At 35.9% G+C, this 22,084-nt stretch overlaps 3 protein-coding genes across 3 annotated transcripts; 2 read left to right on the forward strand and 1 right to left on the reverse strand.

Moving 5' to 3' along the window:
- Positions 1-488: 488 nt before the first annotated feature.
- Positions 489-4,888, reverse strand: LOC114751937 (protein TONNEAU 1b). The gene is made up of 8 exons (XM_028940640.1): positions 4,652-4,888; positions 4,041-4,173; positions 2,830-2,918; positions 2,625-2,744; positions 1,337-1,467; positions 1,210-1,232; positions 969-1,125; positions 489-819 (listed from the first exon to the last, which is right to left on the reverse strand). The coding sequence occupies exons 1-8, from the start codon at positions 4,736-4,738 to the stop codon at positions 768-770; spliced, it is 792 nt and encodes a 263-aa protein (XP_028796473.1). The 5' UTR covers positions 4,739-4,888; the 3' UTR covers positions 489-767.
- Positions 4,889-11,408: 6,520 nt separating this feature from the next.
- LOC114751941 (ABC transporter G family member 1-like) lies at positions 11,409-14,607 on the forward strand. Its single transcript, XM_028940647.1, has 2 exons — positions 11,409-12,432; positions 13,247-14,607. The coding sequence occupies exons 1-2, from the start codon at positions 11,409-11,411 to the stop codon at positions 14,416-14,418; spliced, it is 2,196 nt and encodes a 731-aa protein (XP_028796480.1). The 3' UTR covers positions 14,419-14,607.
- Positions 14,608-19,491: 4,884 nt separating this feature from the next.
- On the forward strand, positions 19,492-21,822 carry LOC114751942 (ABC transporter G family member 6-like). Its single transcript, XM_028940648.1, has one exon. The coding sequence runs from the start codon at positions 19,492-19,494 to the stop codon at positions 21,700-21,702; it is 2,211 nt and encodes a 736-aa protein (XP_028796481.1). The 3' UTR covers positions 21,703-21,822.
- The last annotated feature ends 262 nt before the right edge of the window (positions 21,823-22,084 follow it).

Genomic DNA, 22,084 nt, shown 5'->3' on the forward strand with positions numbered 1-22,084 from the left:
TAAAATCTAGTTAACTAATTTGAGTAAATTAAAAATATTAATTAAATTAATTAATACAACATGTTATTCTCAAAACAATATAAGCATTTTTTTTAATTTTCTCCTTTTATGTCCTACTTAATTATCATTGAGAAAAGATCAACAAGGTTAATTTGGGGGGGGAAAAAAATAAACATATGAAATAAGCAACTTTTTAATTATATCGTATATTAAAGATGAGAAGAGAAGCAAGTATGGAGGACAAAGAAATTAAAATCCTTCATTCTTGAATTAGTTCCTACATTTAAAACTGAATAGAGTATTTAGCAACATTAAAAGCGCTAAAGGGAAAAAAAATAATTTCTTGGGTCAACCACTAAACAAAGTCATGAAGATGAATGATGCACAAAATAACCTGAAGAAATGGCGCCACATGCTCGTACGAGCTGAAATGAGGGAAAAAAATGACCTAAAGGAAAACGAAAAGCCCAAGATAACAACACAACAGAATGCAAAGCAAGAACTGTGAAATACTTCTCACTCATTTTTGTCAAACCTTTTTCCCTGGATTCCTTGACAAACATGGCACCCAAACAGATGCTGAACAAATTCATTTAACAAACATAAGGCCAACAGAAGGAAAAATAATTAGTGAAAGCCAGTGGAAAACACTACTAATTCATGTCACATCACGCACTATCTAAATCCAGCCTCTTCCAAATATTGACAGAGGCCGGTGATTCAGAAAACAACGTAAATACAGTGGCATTATACATGTGACATCACCATTACATGTGATCAGACCTGCCATCATCCTCACTATTCACATCACCAGCATGTCTGCAGTCAAAAGAGCAAACATAAAAACAGGATCAGCGTTCTAAATCCCTTCATACTCAACTGCCAAGGTGATGACAATATGAGAACAGATGCTAAGTAGTAACTAAACAAAAAATGGTGAATAAGTAAGGAGTTGCATTGGAACAAACCGCCAAGATGATGTCAGATTTCTAGCTTTTCTGTCCAACTGAAGGTTCTCCAGAGCACTAGAAGCTCGAATCACATCCTCTGGAAGGTCATCATTGTCATATCGCCAATTGTACTCATCCTTCCGGTAACCAGCCATGGAAGATCCTCCTCTTCTATCTGAATACTATAGAGCGTAAATTAAAAGGAAACTTCAAGCATACAGACCAAGCAAGGTTAAAGGTCAATCAATCAAATACTCACCGGATGGCTGAGAAGGTACGGCCCTGCAAAAAAGTCCGAGAAGCATATTAACTGAGTGAAAAACATCAGGTACAAAGTAAAAAAAACCACCACGAGAGAGATCAGAGCAATAGAAATCATTATGCACCTTCCAAGGGGAGGTAAGCCACCGGCAACAGATGATGAAGGCCTTCGCATGTTCCAGGATTCTAGGTTTGGCAAGGGCTCAGTTTCAGATGTAGTAAATCTCCTGCCACCAGCCTTTGCTTGGGATAAATTCTGCAAAATCATAAATCACTTGACAATCAGTTAAAGACAAAAGACACTTGCAACGGCTAACACAGATGCTTCCCAATAGTGATGATGAACCAAAAATTGAGAACAATGACATTTTGTGTTGCGTGAGACAAAAATGTTGCCCCCAGCATGTCATTGATAGAAAGAAGAAATTATCTTAACAATTTCACCAAACATTATATTTCTCATTGTCCTTTCTTCCAATTGTCGACAACTCTATCCCTTCAACCTTAGCATAAGCTACCAATTTCCCTGCTTTCATGGCCACATACTTGTTCAGAAGCCCACAATTGCATCCTTACATTTTCTTTTACAACACAGCCAGCATAAATAATTGTCCAAGGAGTAAATATCTCATTCTCATCATAGACACTAGTCCTCATCCACTTGGAAGTAGCGATGCTTAAAATATACCAAAGAAGCATAAACAAATGTGAAGACGTAATACCACTTCACACACCTAAAGGATGGCACTGAAAGCTAGGGAATACTTGCTGTCATGTCACAGCAACTAACATTTTAATTATAGACTTTTACTCAAGTACCACCCATGGCTGTCAAATATGCAATAAGTAAACTTGTTCAAGGAGGTCAACTCAATTCTAAAATCGCGAGTGTTACTACTTCGCATGCTTCTATAAATAGCAAAGGAAATACATATACTGGTTATAAAATAATACTTAAACTACATTTGATCTAGGGAAAAAAAAGTAATAGACAACATCAAACCTAATCATCCATAGGCAATGTCCTATGTAGCCTGGAGACTAGCATGCCCTAGGATACACTCACTCATAATTATTTTTTTCCCCCCATGAAAAATCTACTTAATGACATAATGTTAAACTATATTACTTGAAACACTAAATATAGAGCATAATTACAACAACAAACAAGCCTAAGTTTACCCAGAATTCTGAGCAAATTCACACATTATTCTACCATAAGCTTGATTGAATTTATGAACCATCTTTACTCGTGATTTTAACAAACATGAAGAGACAACCATTTAAAATAATGCATGTACAATCTTTGACTCCCTTCTAAAGAACAAATTAAGTACGAATAACTACTATCATGAATGTTCAGTCAAGATGGAAGTTATAATGATAAAGGCCATATAAAATTAATGCAAAAACCTCAAACTTCAAGAATCCTTCAAGAACATCCAAAAGCAGAGGGCTATCTCCATTTCTGTTAAGATCATATCCATTCTTGCTGCTAAATTCTTTTAACTCAGCCTTCCAAGAATCTTTTTGCTGCAAGACATATAAAGTCAACCAAATTGGAGTCACAGAGGGAGCTAAAACAAAACAACGTTATTGCGCACAGTCACTTGCTTACCAAATTACATTCTGGAAGATAAACCTTTAGTGTATGGTTTAGTTGAGCCCAGTCTAAATATTCGCACACCAGGGCAGTAATGAGTCTACCTGCATTGGAAAAAGGTAAATTTTAATGCAAGGGCAAGGGCACGGAAGTTGGGATGAGATGCATATTCTTCAGTTATGAAGAAGATTAACAGATGCATATGATGTTGACGACCTGAAAACTTGTACATAAAGGATACAGAAATCAGATTGCAGACACAAAGTGACAAGGTCAAGGTAAAAAGGAAGCTCCCCCCAACCCACCCCCCCCCCGGGAAAAAAAAAAAGAAAAAGAAAAAGAAAACAAGATGACATGGTCCATGAGATGATTCCACATTCATGACACAAGAACAATAAAGTCCAAAAGGAAATTGCGCACAGAAAATGTCTATCTATTATGTTAAAAGCAAGGATATCATGCCCTGTTTCTTCAAGACCATTGATAATTCCCCATGCAGTGATGCAGACCCGTACTTAGAAGACCATAAATTGGGCAAACCCAATAAATCAGGCATGACTTGGTTTCTAAACTGTGTGCGGTTTCCTTCAATTGAGCAGCCCAAGTTGAAGTAGGAAAGTGACACAGGCAGCAATAATATCAAGGAATTCACTGTTACAAATAGCCAACTACCAGTAGCTCAGTCCTGAAGCTCTTGGCTCTACATCACGCATGTAGTCTTACAATTTTCACATGCTCCACCAAAGCCACACTATAGGAGATAGTTTCGTCTAGCTATAGCTCAATATATATACAAGGCCACAGTAACTCTAATTTAAGTGATTCTGCGAAGGCTACAGCTAGAGATTCACCTGACCCACACTTGGACAACTAATATTTAATATATTAATATCCTTGAACCATATCAAGGGGATGAGAATAGAGGAATGGCAACTTCCACTCCCGTGCTCGACATGGCTGATGAAGCAAAATAGAAACATTTGAAGACGATGGGGAAATTGAGGCGTTGCTTAAAGATGATCAATTTTAACATATTGCATTTGATGGAGAATTGGTTTAGTCTTTAGATATCTTGGTTTGCTTGGAGTTTACCAGGAGGATCATTTAAGTACCTAGTCATGCCATTTATAACACATAATTATCAAGATACCCTCCTAGAAATACAGGTAAAAAGCTTAACCGTTTGCAGTAAATGTTATAGGATCTTGAAAAGAGAAACTACAAACCCGAAGGAGAGGCGTGAAGTTGTTTTGCTCGATCATTGCAGCTACCAAGCAATGCAGGCGGTAAACCTTCCTCTTTCTCTATTACCTGATCCTCCTCTTCAATAGCCTCAAAGACACTGGCCCTCAGTTCAGCCTTAAAAAAACCAAATCAACCGACTAAGAGAAATAATAACATTCATTATGAATTGGGGGAAAAAATGAATAAAGGAACAAAAAATGAAAATACAAAGACCCAGAAAATGAAAAGTGAAAAGCCCACAATTAGTTCCACAGTATCGTTTGAAAGAACAGCATAGCACCTCAGATCGATTACAGTTTTAACATTTCATTCCACATGCTCAATCAATATCCATCCCCGGCTAAATTTCTTACAAGCTTTCATTTTGCAAGACCCGTCGCAGACCCACATTTCAATCCTCCGCATAATTTGGAAGGGGAAAAGAAAACCCCAGATATATCTTAGCTACCATCAAATAAGCACCAGCACAATTTATCAAGGAACGCGGAACAAATCTACCCTAAATACTCAATTGCCGACAAAAATAATTCAAAATATAAGCAAAATAATCACGATTCAGTAAAAAAAAGAACAGCGAAAACAGCAAACATACTCGGATCCTGGCTAGGACGCCTTTCTTCTCGAGAGTGCGGGTCACAAGAGTCTTGAGGTCCATCATCTCCCTCGTGTAGTCGTCCATGGCTTCCAAAAGCTGAGCTTCCTTCTGCGGTTGGCTCTTTCACAGGGTGTGGTGGAGAGATACTTGGCTTCCACTCCAGTGGATGTAAAGGCGCGTCAGCGCCAGAGACACAGAGCCGAGTCGGAGGGAGAGGGGGCAAAGGCGATGGCAACCTGAACCGAAGAGGAATGAGATTGGAAAGAAAATAGGGAAGTTAAACTTAAAGGAGGGATTCAAAAAGATAATGAAATGGAAGCACTATGTAACGCACGGAAAAATTGAATTTCGAAATGCTTGTTTCACCTGAAAAAAAAAACAAAAAAGAAATGGTTAGATGGCAAATCAAATATGAAATGACTATTATGTTCTTATTTTAATGAAAAAGTTTACAAATATGAGTGTAACGAATATATATAATTTATTTTTCTCAAAATAATCTCTTTCACCTAAATTTTTTTCCAATTATAATTATAAATTACAAGATCATACCATTATTAGACTCTTAAATTTTCATAAATTTTGATTTTTATTCGTTTAATTTTAAATTATAAGTTTTGATCTTTCAAAGATTAAAATGATCTAACTTTTATTAAATTATAAATATTAATATTTTAGATAAAAAAAACTTAATGAATCAAAACTTATAGTTTAGAATTAAAAAACCAAAATCAGAATTAAAAACCAAAACCAAAATTAAAAAATTAAAAGATCAGAAATTATATTTCTAGATTAAACGAAAAAGTAAACTTCACTTATAATTAAATGTGCAAGTGTTTAACCTATGTTGGATCAGAAGTTTAGGAGTTGCCATTGCCAACACCCTTTTAAAATCTATTGCCCTCGATGCTCAGCTTACTTATCATAAGAATTGGCAGATCTTAATTAACCATGGATACAGAGTTGGTAAACTCGCAACAAATTATCTAGCCAAAATTTGTTAGCATCTTGACATTAATTTTTATATTATTGATCAATCTTTATCTTTTTATTCTTGTTTTTGGACTCCTGTTTTGTTCACTTCTCTTCTGAAGTAATGATATTCAACCTTTTAAAAACAAATAAATTAACAAGTGCTATCAACAGCAAATTATCCTAATAACAGCACAACTCGTCACGATTGACTATTGATATTTTATATTTCAAAATAAAATAAACTTATCAACATTGTTTTAAAAACAAATAAAAAAGGGGGAAATCTTTTAAAATTACTTCATAATTTTAAGACAGGCTCAATTAAAAAAACTGTAAAGTTCTTCTAGATTATCATGTCACCGAATACAATGATTTCAAGCCCATATTATTTGCCGGAGGAAATTTGCTTTAGAGGAGAGAGAATCCCATCGTTAATTTGGTAAGGCATAGATGACATCACACTTTAAGAGTATTTTAAGAATTTCTCAAGGGCAATTTAGTTTTTACCTTAAATTATTTCCAATCAATATCTCACGCATTACTTAATAAAATATTTTATTTAAAAAAAACCTCATGAAATATTTTGTTTTCATTATTATCCATACCTAAAGGTGTTCAGCCTGTCTTGATCTCGACCTTATTGAGATCGGATGAGCCCCTTCTGAAATTTTTCAAAACAGGACAAGCAGGGACAATACAAAAAAAAGTATTGAGACGGGACAAGACAAGGGATAGGATTGTCCAGTTCGAGTTCTTTTACTTTTTTTTAATCATATTTTTTAAAATTTTTCCTGTCCTGCCATTTTGTAGTGCAAATAAAATAATAATATCTCCAAGTCCTAATTTCCCTAACTCACTCATTTCTCCCACTAAAGCTTTTGACCGTTCGCCCTCCCCACCTCCCCTTTCTCTGTTCTCCTATTCTCTTCAAAGTTTGATTCTCTTGTCTCGCTCCCCAGCTCTAGCTAGCGAACCTCATGAAAGTCATTGTCCCCTTTCTCCGTTCTCCCATTCTTTTCAAACTTTTGTGTTCAAATTTCACTCTCCATCCCCTTTCTCCCTTCTGATTGGAAGTCTGAAACTTCGTGGCTTCGTTCTGACCTCCAGTTCGTCGTCGATGTCGGATCTCTGCTTAGTCTGTCGAATGTTGTGAATTTGTGATTGCTGTCTCATCTCACCTCAGATCTTCTCTAGGCCCTACTTATACCTATGAGTTTTCACTGCTTTTCTTCAACCATTCTTGTTGAGTTCGAATCGACAAGACTTGTTGTCTAATTCTTCGTTCTCGTAAGATTTTATTTTAATTACATTTTCTCTTCTTCTTTTTTTTTTTTTTAAAGATTTGGGATTATTATATAGTTTGGAATAAGTTTATAATTCTAGTTTTTAATGATTTGTGTGTTTTTAATGCTTATATGTTTTTAAAGATTTGGGACAAGTTTATATTCAAGTTTCATTACAGGGCCAACAACTCCAAAAACATTTTAAAAAAAATTATACCAAAACATTCCTGTCCCGTCCCGATTGAGACTGGGACAACATTGGGATGATGGGATAGTTTTTCTATTTTGTTACTATTCATTGAAACAGAACCGGAATGGGCTTGTCTTAGTCCCAATTCATCTCGTAAACAGCCCTATCATACCAAATATATTTTTCCTTCAACCTGAATATATTGTGCTGGGCTTGAGTTTTGAGTCATTAAACTCAGCCCACTACATGGAGTGGATTTTGAACTTGGTCATTTCTTGATACAAACCTAATGCAACCCAAGCCCAGCCTGAGCTTGCTATAGGATATTCAAGTCTTTCCTTTTCCAAGCATTTTTATTAGTTTTTTAAATTTAATCTCTCCTAAAATAATTGCCTTCGCAACTTAATTCATGATAATCTTGCATTTTTTAAATTTAACTGTTTATCAATAAAATTGTTATGAGTAATATCTTTCTAGTTTCTACTAATCTATTACTCCTCGTTTTTAATAACAACTCATTACTCGCTTTAGCCTCTAAATTTGATTCTACACATAATATTTTAATTCATTTTATATTTTTTATGTTTGTCATTTTAAAACAAATTTATCTAATTCAAAAATTGATATATAATTTAATGTTATATTAAAATATTTTAGAAAAATCATGTCACATTGATGATAATTAACTAATTCATTTAAATTTTTTAAGAATTTAGTTTAAGTTAAAAATAGACAATGAAAATGAAGTTACCAATAGCATAGTAGACAACTTCAAATCAGACAAACACTATTGTTTTTGTTTTTTGTTTAATTACAAAGGCAAGCTCACGCGTGATACAAATAACAAGATTAGACTCAACTAGAAGAGGCATATGCCTCCCTCATTTGTTGAAGGTCCTTCAAAAATCTCTATCTACAACTTGAATCGACCTCACTTATTAGAGTTGTCTACGGTCCTACTTTATAACCATTTCTAGCCAAAATGTCAACACACTCAATATTTTTCCTGTTACTACAATTCACTTGAACAAATTATTTCTCATATATTAGGTGCTTCACCCCTTCAATTTCGTGATAAAAGGGATGATTGGCATAACTATCCCTTTAGAGCATGTTGAGAGCCTCCATGGAATCTGAGAAGAGTTGAATTTTTGTTAGATAGAGAGAGTTGCACACCTCTAAGCCTATTTGAATTGGTAGAAGTTCAGCGCTACTACTGGTACAATGCCTAGATTTTTCTTGAAACCAATGATCCATTGTCCTCCCTCATCTCTAATCACACCTCCACAAGCTGCTTGACCTAAAGATAGAACCGATACATCCATATTGACTCTAACTACACCTAACTTCAGGGGAGTCCAGACATTGCATGTTTGCTACCACTTGTTGAAAAATCTATGCTTCAACCTCCCATTTTGAATCTTTTCCATAAGTAAGAAAGCATAATGATGCGCTACTTCAGTTGCAGAGGCTTCATATGTTTGGAATATTTTCTAACATCTATATTTCCAAATCAGCCAGCGTAATAGGCCAAATACTCAAAGCCATGGCACCTCTTGAAATTTATTCTCTCTAGTGCATGTGAGACTTTCCAATTCAACCAGTCTTGCAAATCACTCATCTGGTCCTATTTACAAGTCACTTCTAACATGTTTCATATAAACCAAGAAAAATCTTAAATTTCATCAACTCTCATTTAAAATTCAATAACTTTTCAACTTTATTCCCATTCAATATAAATTATACCTCATGTAAATAAAGTCAACTCAATAATAAATGAAGGGTAAGATTATATATTTATACAAAAAATTTCTCTCAATACTTTATAAATAGGACAAAAAAATGTCTTCTTTTTCTGTCCTATAAATAGAACCAAAGGAGAACCATTAAAAAAAAGACAAAAAAAGAGTTAGGATGCATAAAAACCTTCCGTATCTGTTTCTCTCTATCACAGTGTCTCAATAGTTGTATCAAACTCTCCTTACTTCTATACCCAAAAGGACACATAGGTGAATCAACTAGGCCTCTTATAGTTCTCATAAAGTTAGTCAAAACTCTCTCATGGGAAATTTGCCACATAAAGTATTTCACTTTCTCATGAACTTGCCAGTGCCACAAACTCCTCCAAGTAGGATTCCCCTCCTTTGCTACTAGCTGGGAAAGAAATTTATAGGTTGTACAGGCTGAGAAGTTTCTGACATTTGAGCTTTTCCAGCAAAAAGTATCTCGTTGATTGCTGTTGGAAACTCTAACCTAGAGAATTCTCCTTATGACCCACTCTGGAAGAAATTGTTGTAGCTTTCCCACACTCCATCCTCCATGTTCATAACAAAAACCAGCCACTCTGTCATTGGGATTAATCTCATCTAGATTTTGATTAGCAATTTCCTTTAGGGGTTTGTCCACATTCACCTATGGTTCCCACCAAAAGCTGTTATCCTGCCTGTTACCCATCTTTTTCCAATCCTTGCCAGAAAGTGCTCCCACACTTCAGTGATGCCGTTCTAGGTACTCGACATATTCTTCTTTTTGTTTACTGTTGGAATGGGTGAATTCCCATATTCATAAATGGCTCTCAAACATTGAACCCATAAAGCATCTTCTTTAGTAATCAATCCCCAACATAGCTTCATAATACACGCTTTTCTAGGTTCTTTAGGCCAAGACCACCATCTTTTTTGCTTTGCAACATAGTGTCCCAGGAGATAAGGTGCTCTCATCTTGACACAAAGGAATTCTCTACTGATTTTCTCTACCTACTGCAAGTCCCCTTCCAAATAAACGAGCGGAGAGAATTATATGTCCAAAGGTTGCCTTAGTAACTCTCAAGTAAATAAGCGGCACACCTAAATATTTTTCAATATTAGCAATAATGTCGATACCCAACCTCTGACTTAGAACTAAGGCTCTATTGCTGTTGATGTTGCGAGAGAAACTAGCTTTTGATTTCTCCAAATTTATTCTATGTCCTAAGGCCAAATAGAACCTTTCCATCACTTGCTTGATTTTCTCCACTTGACTCACGAAAGCTTCCACAAAATGCAACAAATCATCCGTAAAAAATAGGTATAGGAGATTGGGGATGCTTCCCTATTAAAACATAAAGGTTTCCACCTGTCTCCATCGCATTCAATTAAAATTATATGACTTAGGCTTGTCATACATAACACAAACAAATAGAGATTAAGGGGTCCCCCTGACGAACCCCTCTAAACGGGTGGAAGGTAGGTCCAACTTCACCATTCCATAGAATTGTCATAGACATAGTGCTAACACATGCCACAATCACCTTTGAGTTTAGCTCCTAAACCAATAATCTATAGAGTTCGTAGTAGAAAGTTCCAATCCAACCTCTCATGAGCTTTCTCCATGTCTACTTTGATCACCATGTACCCTTTCCTACCCGGTTTGGACCTTATCTGATTGATTGTCTTCTGTGCAATGATAATGTTGTCACAATTTGACCTGCTGGAAATAAATCTACACTAATGTTGGCCGACTAGGTGGTTTATTACAACTCGAAACTGATTAGCTAACAGCTTGGTGATAATGTTTAAGCTCACATTACATAATGATATTGGTCTCATATCCTTAAGTTTGGACATAGCATGCTGCATTCCTACAAGTCTAACACAAGTAATCCATAAAATAGGATAAACCATTTTCTTATAAAAAGCAAAATTTTATTCAAAATCCAGATAAAGAGATTACACTAAATAGGACAAACCATTAAATTATTTTATTTGTATGCTACAGTTTTTAGTTAATAATATAATTTAATAATTTAATAATTCAATGATAAAAATAAAACTGAATAATTTTATTTGCCCACCATATGGTAGAGATTCTTACAAGTTTATTTTTATTAAAACTCTTTGTTTGGACCTCAGAGTTATTTTGTGGCTAAGAAATCCACTTTCTGGAGATGGAAATAACATATTTTAAATATGTGGGCTAAGCAAACTGACGTTTTGAAAACCACGAAACCTCCCAAGAAATTTCCAAACAGTAAAAATACAACAAAACAATTTAAAACCTAAAAACAAATTAGTAATACATTAAGAGTTAAGTTTGTTGGGAAAAAAAATTAAGCGTTAAGTTTTCCCCCCTGCCTTTTCTTCTTCTTCTGAGTTCCATGCAAATATATATTTCACCTTTTCTTTTTCGCTTCCTCCGAGTTCAAATGCCATACAGAAAAAGACTAACGTCGTTAACACACGGCTTTCCAGCTGAGTTTTCCGTGTTTCGAGAAACCCCAACCAGCATATTACGCCGTTAAAGAAATACGACGCCGTATCTCGATCTCATGGACATTGGCGAACCATCGTCATCGTGCATCATAGTAGCTGAATTGCCCACCCTCCGGGAACTCTTCCAGCTCGAAGATGACGCAGAGAGGGAAGCCGCCGGCTACGACAGTATCGCGACGGAGTACCACACGCCTGAACGGACTGATTCCAGTATCGTGCCAGCTCGCTCGTCGTCTTTTGCGCTCACATTCAATAATCTCACATACAGTGTGAAGGTCCGCCAGAGAATGAACTTCTCAGCGTGGTTCCCGCAACAAAGGAATAACCGTCTCGGAGCACCAGAAACTAAGATTCTTCTGAATGATATCTCCGGCGAGGCTCGCGACGGTGAGATTCTTGCCGTTATGGGAGCTAGTGGTTCAGGGAAATCCACTCTGATTGACGCCTTGGCCAACCGAATAGCTAAAGGCAGCTTGAAAGGGAGCGTGAGATTGAACGGCGAGGCCTTAGAATCGCGGCTTCTGAAAGCAATTTCAGCCTATGTAATGCAAGATGACCTTCTCTTTCCGATGCTCACAGTGGAAGAGACTCTAATGTTCGCAGCTGAATTCCGATTACCATGCAGTCTCTCTAGATCCAAGAAGAAGATGCGAGTACAAGCTCTGATCGACCTGCTCGACCTCAGAAACGCAGCGAAAACCGTCATCGGCGATGAAGGCCACCGTGGTGTGTCCGGCGGCGAACGACGGCGTGTCTCCATCGGCATTGATATAATCCACGACCCGATCATATTGTTCCTCGATGAACCTACATCGGGACTGGATTCCACGAGCGCATTCACGGTGGTGAAGGTCTTGCAGACAGTTGCACACACCGGAAGCATCGTCGTCATGGCCATCCACCAACCGAGTTCGCGAATTCTTGGTCTTATCGACAGAATAATCTTCTTATCTCGCGGGGAAATTGTGTTCAGTGGTTCGCCTATGCAGCTTCCCCACTTCTTCGCTGAATTTGAACACCCAATTCCAGAAAATGAGAACCAAACCGAGTTTGCATTGGACCTGATTCACGAGCTAGAAGGTGAGATACTTTCTATATCGAAATCTATAAATGCGGAATAACACAATCCTGTTCAATACAAGTCAAAGTTAGGGTTAAGGTGAATTAATGTCGGGCCTGGGGCCACTTCTCTATTTAATTGTTCTTCTGATTATTAGATTTTAATAAAATAAGATGATATTCTGTAATTATACTATTTTTCCAGAAAAAAAATTGCAGATTTTTCTTTTTTTAAAAAAATCTTAAAATAAAAATACAATCCTCCATCATTTTATAACTGTAAAATATTAGAATATCTGTCATTTATTTAGAAGATAATAATGAAAAAATAAAAAATAATTAGAAAGATAGAACATTATTTTTTTTCTGGTGGAAGAAAGATAGAACATTAGAGTCTGAATATTATAATCTACTTGTGTGGTAATTGACTATATAAAAGAAAAAAATTATTGTGGAGTACTACAATATATTAGCAACATATAGATATTACATCATCTATTCCACAGAAACTTGTCATTGTAAACTCAGGCTACTTTTTGGTAATTCAATTGCTAAGTGGGACTGTATTTTCCTTATATAAAACCAAGTGATGATAGTTTTATATCGAACTCACTCAATTATTAATTGACTATTTGCATAGTCTGTATATGCTGTTTGTTTAATTGTAAAGGCTGGTTAGGACAATATAATATCCATTCGTATCCGTGTGGCCTAGTTGAAAACAAACTATTGAGAATGCTATATAGGAAAAGGGACTAGAAAATCTTGTGTCTATAATATCATGGTGCCTTTCTGCAAGTGATTCTTGATATTGACGATAATTTATATCTCTCAGAGGGGTCATCTAGTGGAACTCATAGATTGGTGGAATTTAACAAGTCGTGGCAGAGCAAGAAGCAGTCGGGAAGTAACAGTGGCCTATCAGAAGGTGAATATCACCATGGATTATCATTGAAAGAAGCGATCAATACAAGCATGTCGAGGGGAAAACTAGTGTCAGGAATCACAAAAACAAGTGATAATAACGCAGTAATAAGATCATCATCAACTTCAAAGGTACCAACATTTGCGAACCCAATGTTGATCGAAGTGGCAAAGCTCTCAATACGATCATACACCAATTCACGAAGAACGCCTGAAATATTCCGGACCCGGTTGGCCATAGTACTCATCACTGGCTCACTTTTAGCTTCAGTGTTTTGGCGTTTAGATGATTCTCCAAAAGGGGTTCAAGAAAGGCTTAGCTTCTTCGCTTTCGCCATGTCTTCCACCTTCTACACAACAGCAGAAGCTCTCCCTTTGTTCCTTCAAGATCGATACATTTTCATGAGAGAAACTGCTTACAACACTTACCGTAGATCCTCTTACATCGTCTCTCACGCTCTTGTGTCCTTACCTTCTTTGCTTGTCCTCTCATTAGCTTTCGCAGCGACGACGTTTTGGGCGGTGGGGCTTGATGGAGGATGGTTGGGTTTCTTGTTCTATTTCGTCTTCATGTTTGCTTCTTTCTGGGCAGGTAATTCCTTCGTCACCTTCCTGTCTGGTGTGCTACCTCACGTGATGGTGGGATATACCATAGTGGTGAAGTCCTTAGCATATTTCTTGCTGTTCAGTGGATTCTTCATTAACAGAGACAGAATTCCAGTTTATTGGATTTGGTTTCACTACTTGTCTTTGGTGAAATACCCATATGAAGCTGTGATGCAGAACGAGTTTGATGACCCAGTGAGTTGCTTTATGAGAGGGGTTCAGGTTTTCGATAACACTCCACTCGGCGAGTTGCCGGGTTCCGTGAAACTGAAGCTATTACAGAGCTTGAGTGCTACATTAGGAACGAATATAACGAGCTCAACGTGCTTGACGAGAGGCAGTGATATATTGCAGCAGAATGGGATAACTCAGCTAAGCAAATGGAACTGTTTGTGGGTAACAGTGGGTTGTGGATTTTTGTTTAGGGCTCTGTTTTACTTCTCGTTGTTACTAGGGAGCAAGAATAAGAGGAGATAATTGCCAATGACTTGGTTTTGGGAAACTAATTAAGCTTACAACAGTTATGTATTCCTACATTTTAGGGTCTGATATTCTTTATTCTTTTTTTCCTTTTGTTATATTGTACAATGTGGACACTTTGTTGGAAGTACAGAGTAATTGATGTATTGGCCCTTTATTCTTTTTTCCTTTTGTTATACTGTACAATGTGGACACTTGGTTGGAAATACAGAGTAATTGATGTATTGGTTTGTTATTTTTCCTAATACATATATAATCTTTGTTAAAATTACTGTATAGATCTATGTAAGCAATTAATTAATCGTTAAAATGTTCCCCAACAAGTAAGCACATGACAATAATAAGATTTGATACCAGAAATAACAATTGGTCATGACATAGTGACGATTTAAAAAACTTTTATTAGATTGTTTGTGTGGAGCTGCCCAATAATTTTCTCAAGATCTTTCCCATCGCCAGCTACCGGCGATGCTTCTCTCTCTCTAGCTTTATACTTTCTTTCTAGTCCTAAATATAGGACCCATTTTGTAGTATAATTAGAATCGGAGGAGTACTACTTTTGATTTTTAATATAAAAGTTAGTTAACTAATTTGAATAAATTAAAAAAATTAGTTAAATTAGTTATTTGTGTTATTTATAATAAATGAGTGTTGTCTTCTCTAAAATATTCTTGTTAATTATGTGTATTAACTACAATATTTAATATGTACAACTATTACAATGATTATATTAAAAAAATGGATAAATATAAAAGATGTGGATTAGGGTCTTATAATTAAGATCAAATTGAATGTCAAGTTAGCTCTTATATTAAGGTAAGATGTAGCATATAGGATTCTACATTATTTCTTCAGCATCCATTTTCTTTGGCTTTCATAATAATGTGTTACTCTAGCTGTTCTCTTGGTGATGGTTTCTCAAGAATTTCCTCTTTATTTTTCAGTCATTTTTTCCTCTTAATCCCTCTATGCTTTTTTTTTCCCAAAAAAATATTGTATGCATAATCTTTTTATAACAGGAAAATGAACTCCATGGTTGATCTTACAAATAGAGTTATTGACGAAATTTGTTCATCCTCATTCCCAACCCTTCGACGAAATTTAATAAGCGAAGAAAATGGATATAATCTCAAGTCATTAATATTTATCCCTCCAATTCCACAAAAAGACTATTCCTAGATTTAAAAAATCAATCCAATATCCATCTCTTCAAGCACATGTCAACAAGGGTATACTTATTCTCACTCTTTGCTCAGTTCGATGTTGTAGTGTCTACTCTGTTCTTACAGTCGATTTTGATGTTACTGGTCCGATCTTAAATAAAACATTCGTTCTAAAAAATGAGTTTTATATATTTAGAACCGAAGAAGTATTATTGATCAGAAAGTTATTCTCATATTATTGGTTAATTTTACTCATCTAATCCTATTTATAAGTCACTTCCAGCATGTTTGACACATATCAAGAAAAAACTTAAATTTCATTAACTCTTATTTAAAATTCAACAACTTTCTAATTTAATCCTTATTTAATACTCCTCCAGTCCTAATTATAAGACCCAATTGACTTATTTGAGGAGATTAAAGAAGTAAGTTAAGTTGGTTATTTATAATAAATAAGTGTTGTTATTCTTAAAATATCCTTGCTAATTAAGTATATTGGCTAAAACTATCATTATTAGAAGGATTATCTTGGAAAAAATGCATAAATATAAGAGAAAAAATGGATTGGGTCTTATAATTAGGACCAAATAAAAAGTCAAATTGGGTCCTATAATAAGGACCGGAGGAGTATATATTGTACTTCATGTAAACAAAGTCAATACAATAATAAATAAAGGATAAAATTATACATCTATACAAAAAATTTCTCTCAGTGCTTTATAAATAAGACCAAAAAATATCTTCTTTCTCTGTTCTATGAATAGGACAAGAGGAGTATATCGTTTGCTTTTTCCACACATGTAATGGGATTACTCACACAAATAATTCATTTTTAAATTAGCTTCATGCAAATTGTTGGCTTTAAATTAGTAATATGAATGATCATTTACAATTCCATTCATTAAAATGTTACTCTTTTGGTTCTACTTATAGCTCATTTTTAACATGATTCACACAGATCAAGAAAAATATTAAATTATATTAAATTTGCATTAAAATTTAATAACTTTTCAATTTTATCTCTATTTAATATAATATAATATAATATAATATTACATTAAAAAAGTCAATATAATAATAAATGAAAGGTAAAATTGTACATCTATATGAAAATTTTTCCTGAGTCTTTTAAATAGGACAAAAAAATTTTATTTTCTTTTTTTGTCCTATAAATAAAATCACATGAGTATATTAGCAGTTGGGGTCAAGGGTTAAAAAGGAAAATACATGTCAAGACTTCTATGTGATTAAGGAAAAATGCTGAATTCTTAATATGCGTGATATTGTTGTAAATGTCCTATATTATATTTTAAACCGGACGAAGTTTCTCTCGACTCCATTTTCTCTTAATTATATATTTTCCCCTTCTATCTGTTTAACTCTGTTTTTGTCCCAAGGAAAAGGCACAGATTAAAAAAACAGTAAACAGATTAAAAAAAAACAGTACTAAAAGTAAAAAGGTGATTTTTTTGTCTTATTAGCTTATATATATATGAATTAATTTTTTAATGAAATGCCTTCTTCTTACCGTTATTTATTACTCCTCCGGTCCTTAATATAAGACCCATTTAACTAATTTGATTAGATTAAGGAAATTAATTAAGTTAGTTAATTATAAGAAAATTGACACATTTTTCCTAAAACACCATAATCATCTTTCTTAATACCCCTTTCTCTCTTTTACTTAATTATAGTTGAGGGAGTATCTATAGGGGTAATTTAGAGAAAATTGATAAATATGAGAAATGGATCTTATATTTAGGACCAAAATCAACTCAAGAATTGGGTCCTATATTAAGGACCGGAGGAGTATTATGGTGCGAAGAAATCAGAGTAACAACCGGGGACCAATATTTGATGACATGGCAGCCATATCAGCTAATTATTTGATAGCTCAGGAAAAAGTCAACAGCGTTATGAAATGGGGACGCGTAAATTAAAAATTGGGTAAAATTATTATTAATGCTACTACGTAGATAATTTCATGTAGTAGGTAAATGACTAGTCAAAGACTCAAAGTGCCCATGATTAACATATTAGCCAAATTCACCTAAAAAGAGCTATGTTTTTTATTTTTGGTCAGACACCTAAAAAGAGCTATTACTCATATAATTTATACAATTATTTTGTATTAATATAATTTTTAGTTTTCAAGTTTTTTTTATCTTAGTTTTAGTTTTTCAAATTTTAAATCATAAGTTTTCATCTTTTAAAGAATAAAAAATCTAAATTTTTACTAAAATATAGGAACCAAAACTTATAGTTTAAAATTTAGAAAACCAAAATTAAAATAAAAACAAGCTTAAAAAAAATTATATTAATCCCAACTATTTTTCATAATTTCGTAATATGTACTTACCCAAGAAATGTATCAAAAATTTACTATAAATAAAATTTGACATTCACGCATGTCTTTGACGGACAAAAAGTTCCTCTGGCCTTGGAGTTGCTTTATGATTAAGAAACTATTTTTTGGGGACGAAAATGACAAATATGTAAAATATCAGGGGGGGCCTAAGCAAACTGGTATTTTTAAAAACTGGGACGTTACTGCCTTTTTCCCAAACTTGCAAAACCACCACCAACTTACCCTTTTTATATCCTTATTGTACTATTATTGTTGAGAATGCATTAAGAAATTCTATTCCAGTCAAACCAAAATTGTTGAGACGCAAATACTAAAAAGTACAAAATCATACTTGATAATTTCCTTAGCACACATCCATGTGTTGTTTTCACAATGGATCTTAATTATAACTTGAGTACCTTTTTTTTTTTTAATATGCAATTAAGGAAAGATACGCGTCTCTTAAAAACTAAGTGATTATTACCTTTCATGATGTATGAGGAAAAAAAAAACTAAGTCATTAATTGAAAAAAAAATTACATAGGGCCTAAATTTTACAAATTAAATTTAAATTAATACTATAGTCCAAAACTTAAAAATAAGAATTAGATAACTAATTTACATAAATTAAGACAATTATTTAAATTAATTATTTGTAAAAAATGTAAGTTAGTTTTCTCCTAACCCTAAAAACAACCCAATTACACCAATTGGTATGCCTAATCAATAGAGATGATTTGAAAAAAAATAACAAATATCTGAGATAAAGTGAATTGGTATGCTTAATTAGCTCCTATATCTCAAAAATCACAATTATTTCCAACTAAAAATTAATATAATGTTTTACGAGACTTGCAGTCATTTTTTTAAAAGTAAATATTCAAAATTTTTAAGATCCTTTATTCTTTTTAAACAAAAAAATTATACTAACTTTTTGAAGATAATTTAATTTAAATTTTTGTAAATTACCAATTCAACAAGATACAGCCTTGATGAGCCAACTGTAATATACCAATAAAAAAAAACAGAATTGAATTTTACCGCAATATTGATCATCTAGAAGCCAATTACGCAACATCCTTAATCCTATAAATGAACCGCACACACTTAAAATAAGTAGATCAACCCTCAACCTAATTCTCATAAACCCCAAAAGTTTCCCAAATGGGCCAACACACACCCATTACGCCACGTGTCACCACTATCCAATACCTAACTTCCACTGCACCGCAGCCTCCTTTCGAGAAAAAAATTAAAGACTCAGATTAAGAATTGTAGGTCACCTCTCTCACACCTCCCTCACCTTCACAAGTTAACGTATAATAATATCTCTCGCGCCCTCCATTAATTCTTGCTTCATTCCTTCAAGTTTCCAACCCGCCCCCCCTTCTCTCTCTCTCTCTCTCTCTTCATTCATATATATTCAGAAAAAGCCACAATCACATTTCAAGTTTCAACAGCTTTCTCAGGCTGTTAAGTCACGTATCTCTCTCCTCTGCATGTTCTTCAAATTTATTATCAAGGTTGAAGTTCCTGAGCCTGCAGCTTTTTCATTCAAGCATGTTGTCTTGTGGAGGGGAAAATCATGGGAGGAGAAATGTGGCGTCGTGTTTCCGTGTTGTTGAGCCTGAGGATTCACCACCCGCCGCCCCGCCGACCCTTGGACAGTTTTTGAATTATTATGGGGACGTTCGGAAGGAAGAATCAGGTGATGGTGGCGACACGCCGGAGCACCGTGCACTTGATATGAATGACATCGGACTTGAGCAGCGCTCTGTGCCTTTTGTGCTCGAGTTTAGCAACCTCACGTACAGTGTGAAGGTTCGCCGGAAAATGAGCTTCTCAATGCTTTATCCAAAGTTGAAGGGAGCGGCCGCGGCGGATGATGGAACTAAGACTCTGCTGAATGATATCTCCGGAGAGGCACGCGACGGAGAGATCCTCGCCGTTATGGGGGCTAGCGGGTCAGGGAAATCAACTCTGATCGACGCCTTGGCTAATCGAATTGCCAAGGGAAGCTTGAAAGGAAAAGTGACGTTGAACGGCGAGGCCTTAGAATCGCGGCTTCTGAAAGTGATATCGGCATATGTAATGCAAGACGATCTTCTCTTTCCGATGCTCACGGTGGAAGAGACTCTGATGTTCGCCGCCGATTTCCGATTGCCTCGCACGCTCTCAAGGTCCAAGAAGAAGATGCGTGTACAAGCTCTCATCGACCAGCTCGGTCTCAGGAATGCCGCCAAAACCGTCATTGGCGACGAAGGCCACCGAGGGGTTTCCGGCGGCGAACGTCGCCGTGTCTCCATAGGCATTGACATAATCCACGACCCCATCATCTTGTTCCTCGACGAACCAACCTCAGGGCTCGATTCCACAAGCGCATACATGGTGGTGAAGGTTTTGCAGAGAATCGCACACACCGGAAGCATCGTGATCATGTCCGTGCACCAACCTAGCTCCCGACTCCTCGGACTCCTCGACAGAATGATCTTCTTGTCTCGCGGCCAAACAGTGTTCAGTGGCTCACCCATGCAACTTCCGATCTTCTTCTCTGAATTCGGACACCCAATACCAGAAAACGAGAACCGAACCGAGTTCGCTCTGGACCTGATTCGCGAGCTCGAATCCTCACCTGGGGGAACAAAGAGCTTGGTCGAGTTCAACAAGTCGTGGCAAAGCATCATGAATCATCCAGGAATCAGAAACGAGAAGATTAATCAGAACGATTTGTCTCTGAAAGAAGCCATTAGTGCGAGCATCTCCAGAGGAAAACTGGTTTCAGGTGCGACAAACACCAACAACGTAAGCCCAACTTCGATGGTTCCAACGTTCGCGAATCCATTCTGGGTTGAAATGGTGAAACTTTCGAAAAGATCATTCACCAATTCACGTAGAATGCCTGAACTGTTTGGGATTCGATTGGCTGCCATTTTAGTAACTGGGTTTATTCTCGCCACCATGTTTTGGCAATTAGATAACTCTCCAAAAGGCGTCCAAGAAAGACTCGGCTTCTTCGCTTTCGCCATGTCCACCACTTTCTACACCACCGCCGACGCACTTCCGGTGTTCCTCCAAGAACGATACATTTTCATGAGAGAAACTGCTCACAACGCTTACCGGCGATCATCCTATCTCATATCCCACGCCCTGGTTTCGCTACCTGCACTGCTTATACTCTCACTGGCTTTTGCAGCGACGACATTTTGGGCGGTGGGGCTCGACGGAGGATTACAAGGGTTCTTCTTCTACTTCCTCGTCATCTTCGCTTCGTTCTGGGCCGGAAACTCCTTCGTCACCTTCCTCTCCGGCGTAGTACCTCACGTGATGCTGGGATACACAATAGTGGTAGCTATCTTAGCATATTTCTTACTGTTCAGTGGATTCTTCATCAACAGAGACAGAATCCCAAGTTACTGGATTTGGTTTCATTACTTGTCTCTTGTGAAGTACCCATATGAAGCTGTTCTACAGAACGAGTTTGATGATCCGGTGAAGTGTTTCGTAAGAGGGGTTCAAATTTTTGATAATACGCCACTTGGGGTTGTGCCAGGATCAACGAAATTGAAGTTATTGGAGAGTTTGAGTAGCACTTTGGGGACGAACATAACCAGTTCAACGTGTTTGACGACAGGTTCTGATATATTGCAGCAGAATGGGATTACACAGTTGAGCAAGTGGAATTGCTTGTGGGTTACAGTGGGTTGGGGATTCTTGTTTAGGATTCTCTTTTACTTCTCTTTGTTGTTGGGAAGTAAGAACAAGAGGCGGTGATGATGATAATAACGACTTGATTTTGTTAAAATCAAGGGCTTTGATATTCTTTTGGTTTCTTTTATTACGTTTGTAACTGGTCTTGTAATAAGTGTTTGTGATATATGGTACCAAACCAAGCATTTGATTAATTACATGAACAATTATTTATTACTTTGGCGTTCATGTTTTTTTTTTTTTTAACTTCAATTAATAAAAAATTAATGATTCAAAAATCATCTTGTGCTTCTGGTTTTAGAAGAGGCGGCGCTAATAACAATCTAATATTACAAACGGAGCATACGTCGTTTTTACTAAGGCAGATTACCTAACTATGTTTTCAAAGGAAAAAGTTGACTATGTTTAAAATGAAGTTTAAGTGCAAAATATTATTTGACTATGC

Source organism: Neltuma alba, unplaced genomic scaffold (assembly GCF_004799145.2).
Source record: "Neltuma alba isolate B1F8T4 unplaced genomic scaffold, ASM479914v2 tig00007166_pilon, whole genome shotgun sequence".
Classification (NCBI taxonomy): domain Eukaryota; kingdom Viridiplantae; phylum Streptophyta; class Magnoliopsida; order Fabales; family Fabaceae; genus Neltuma; species Neltuma alba.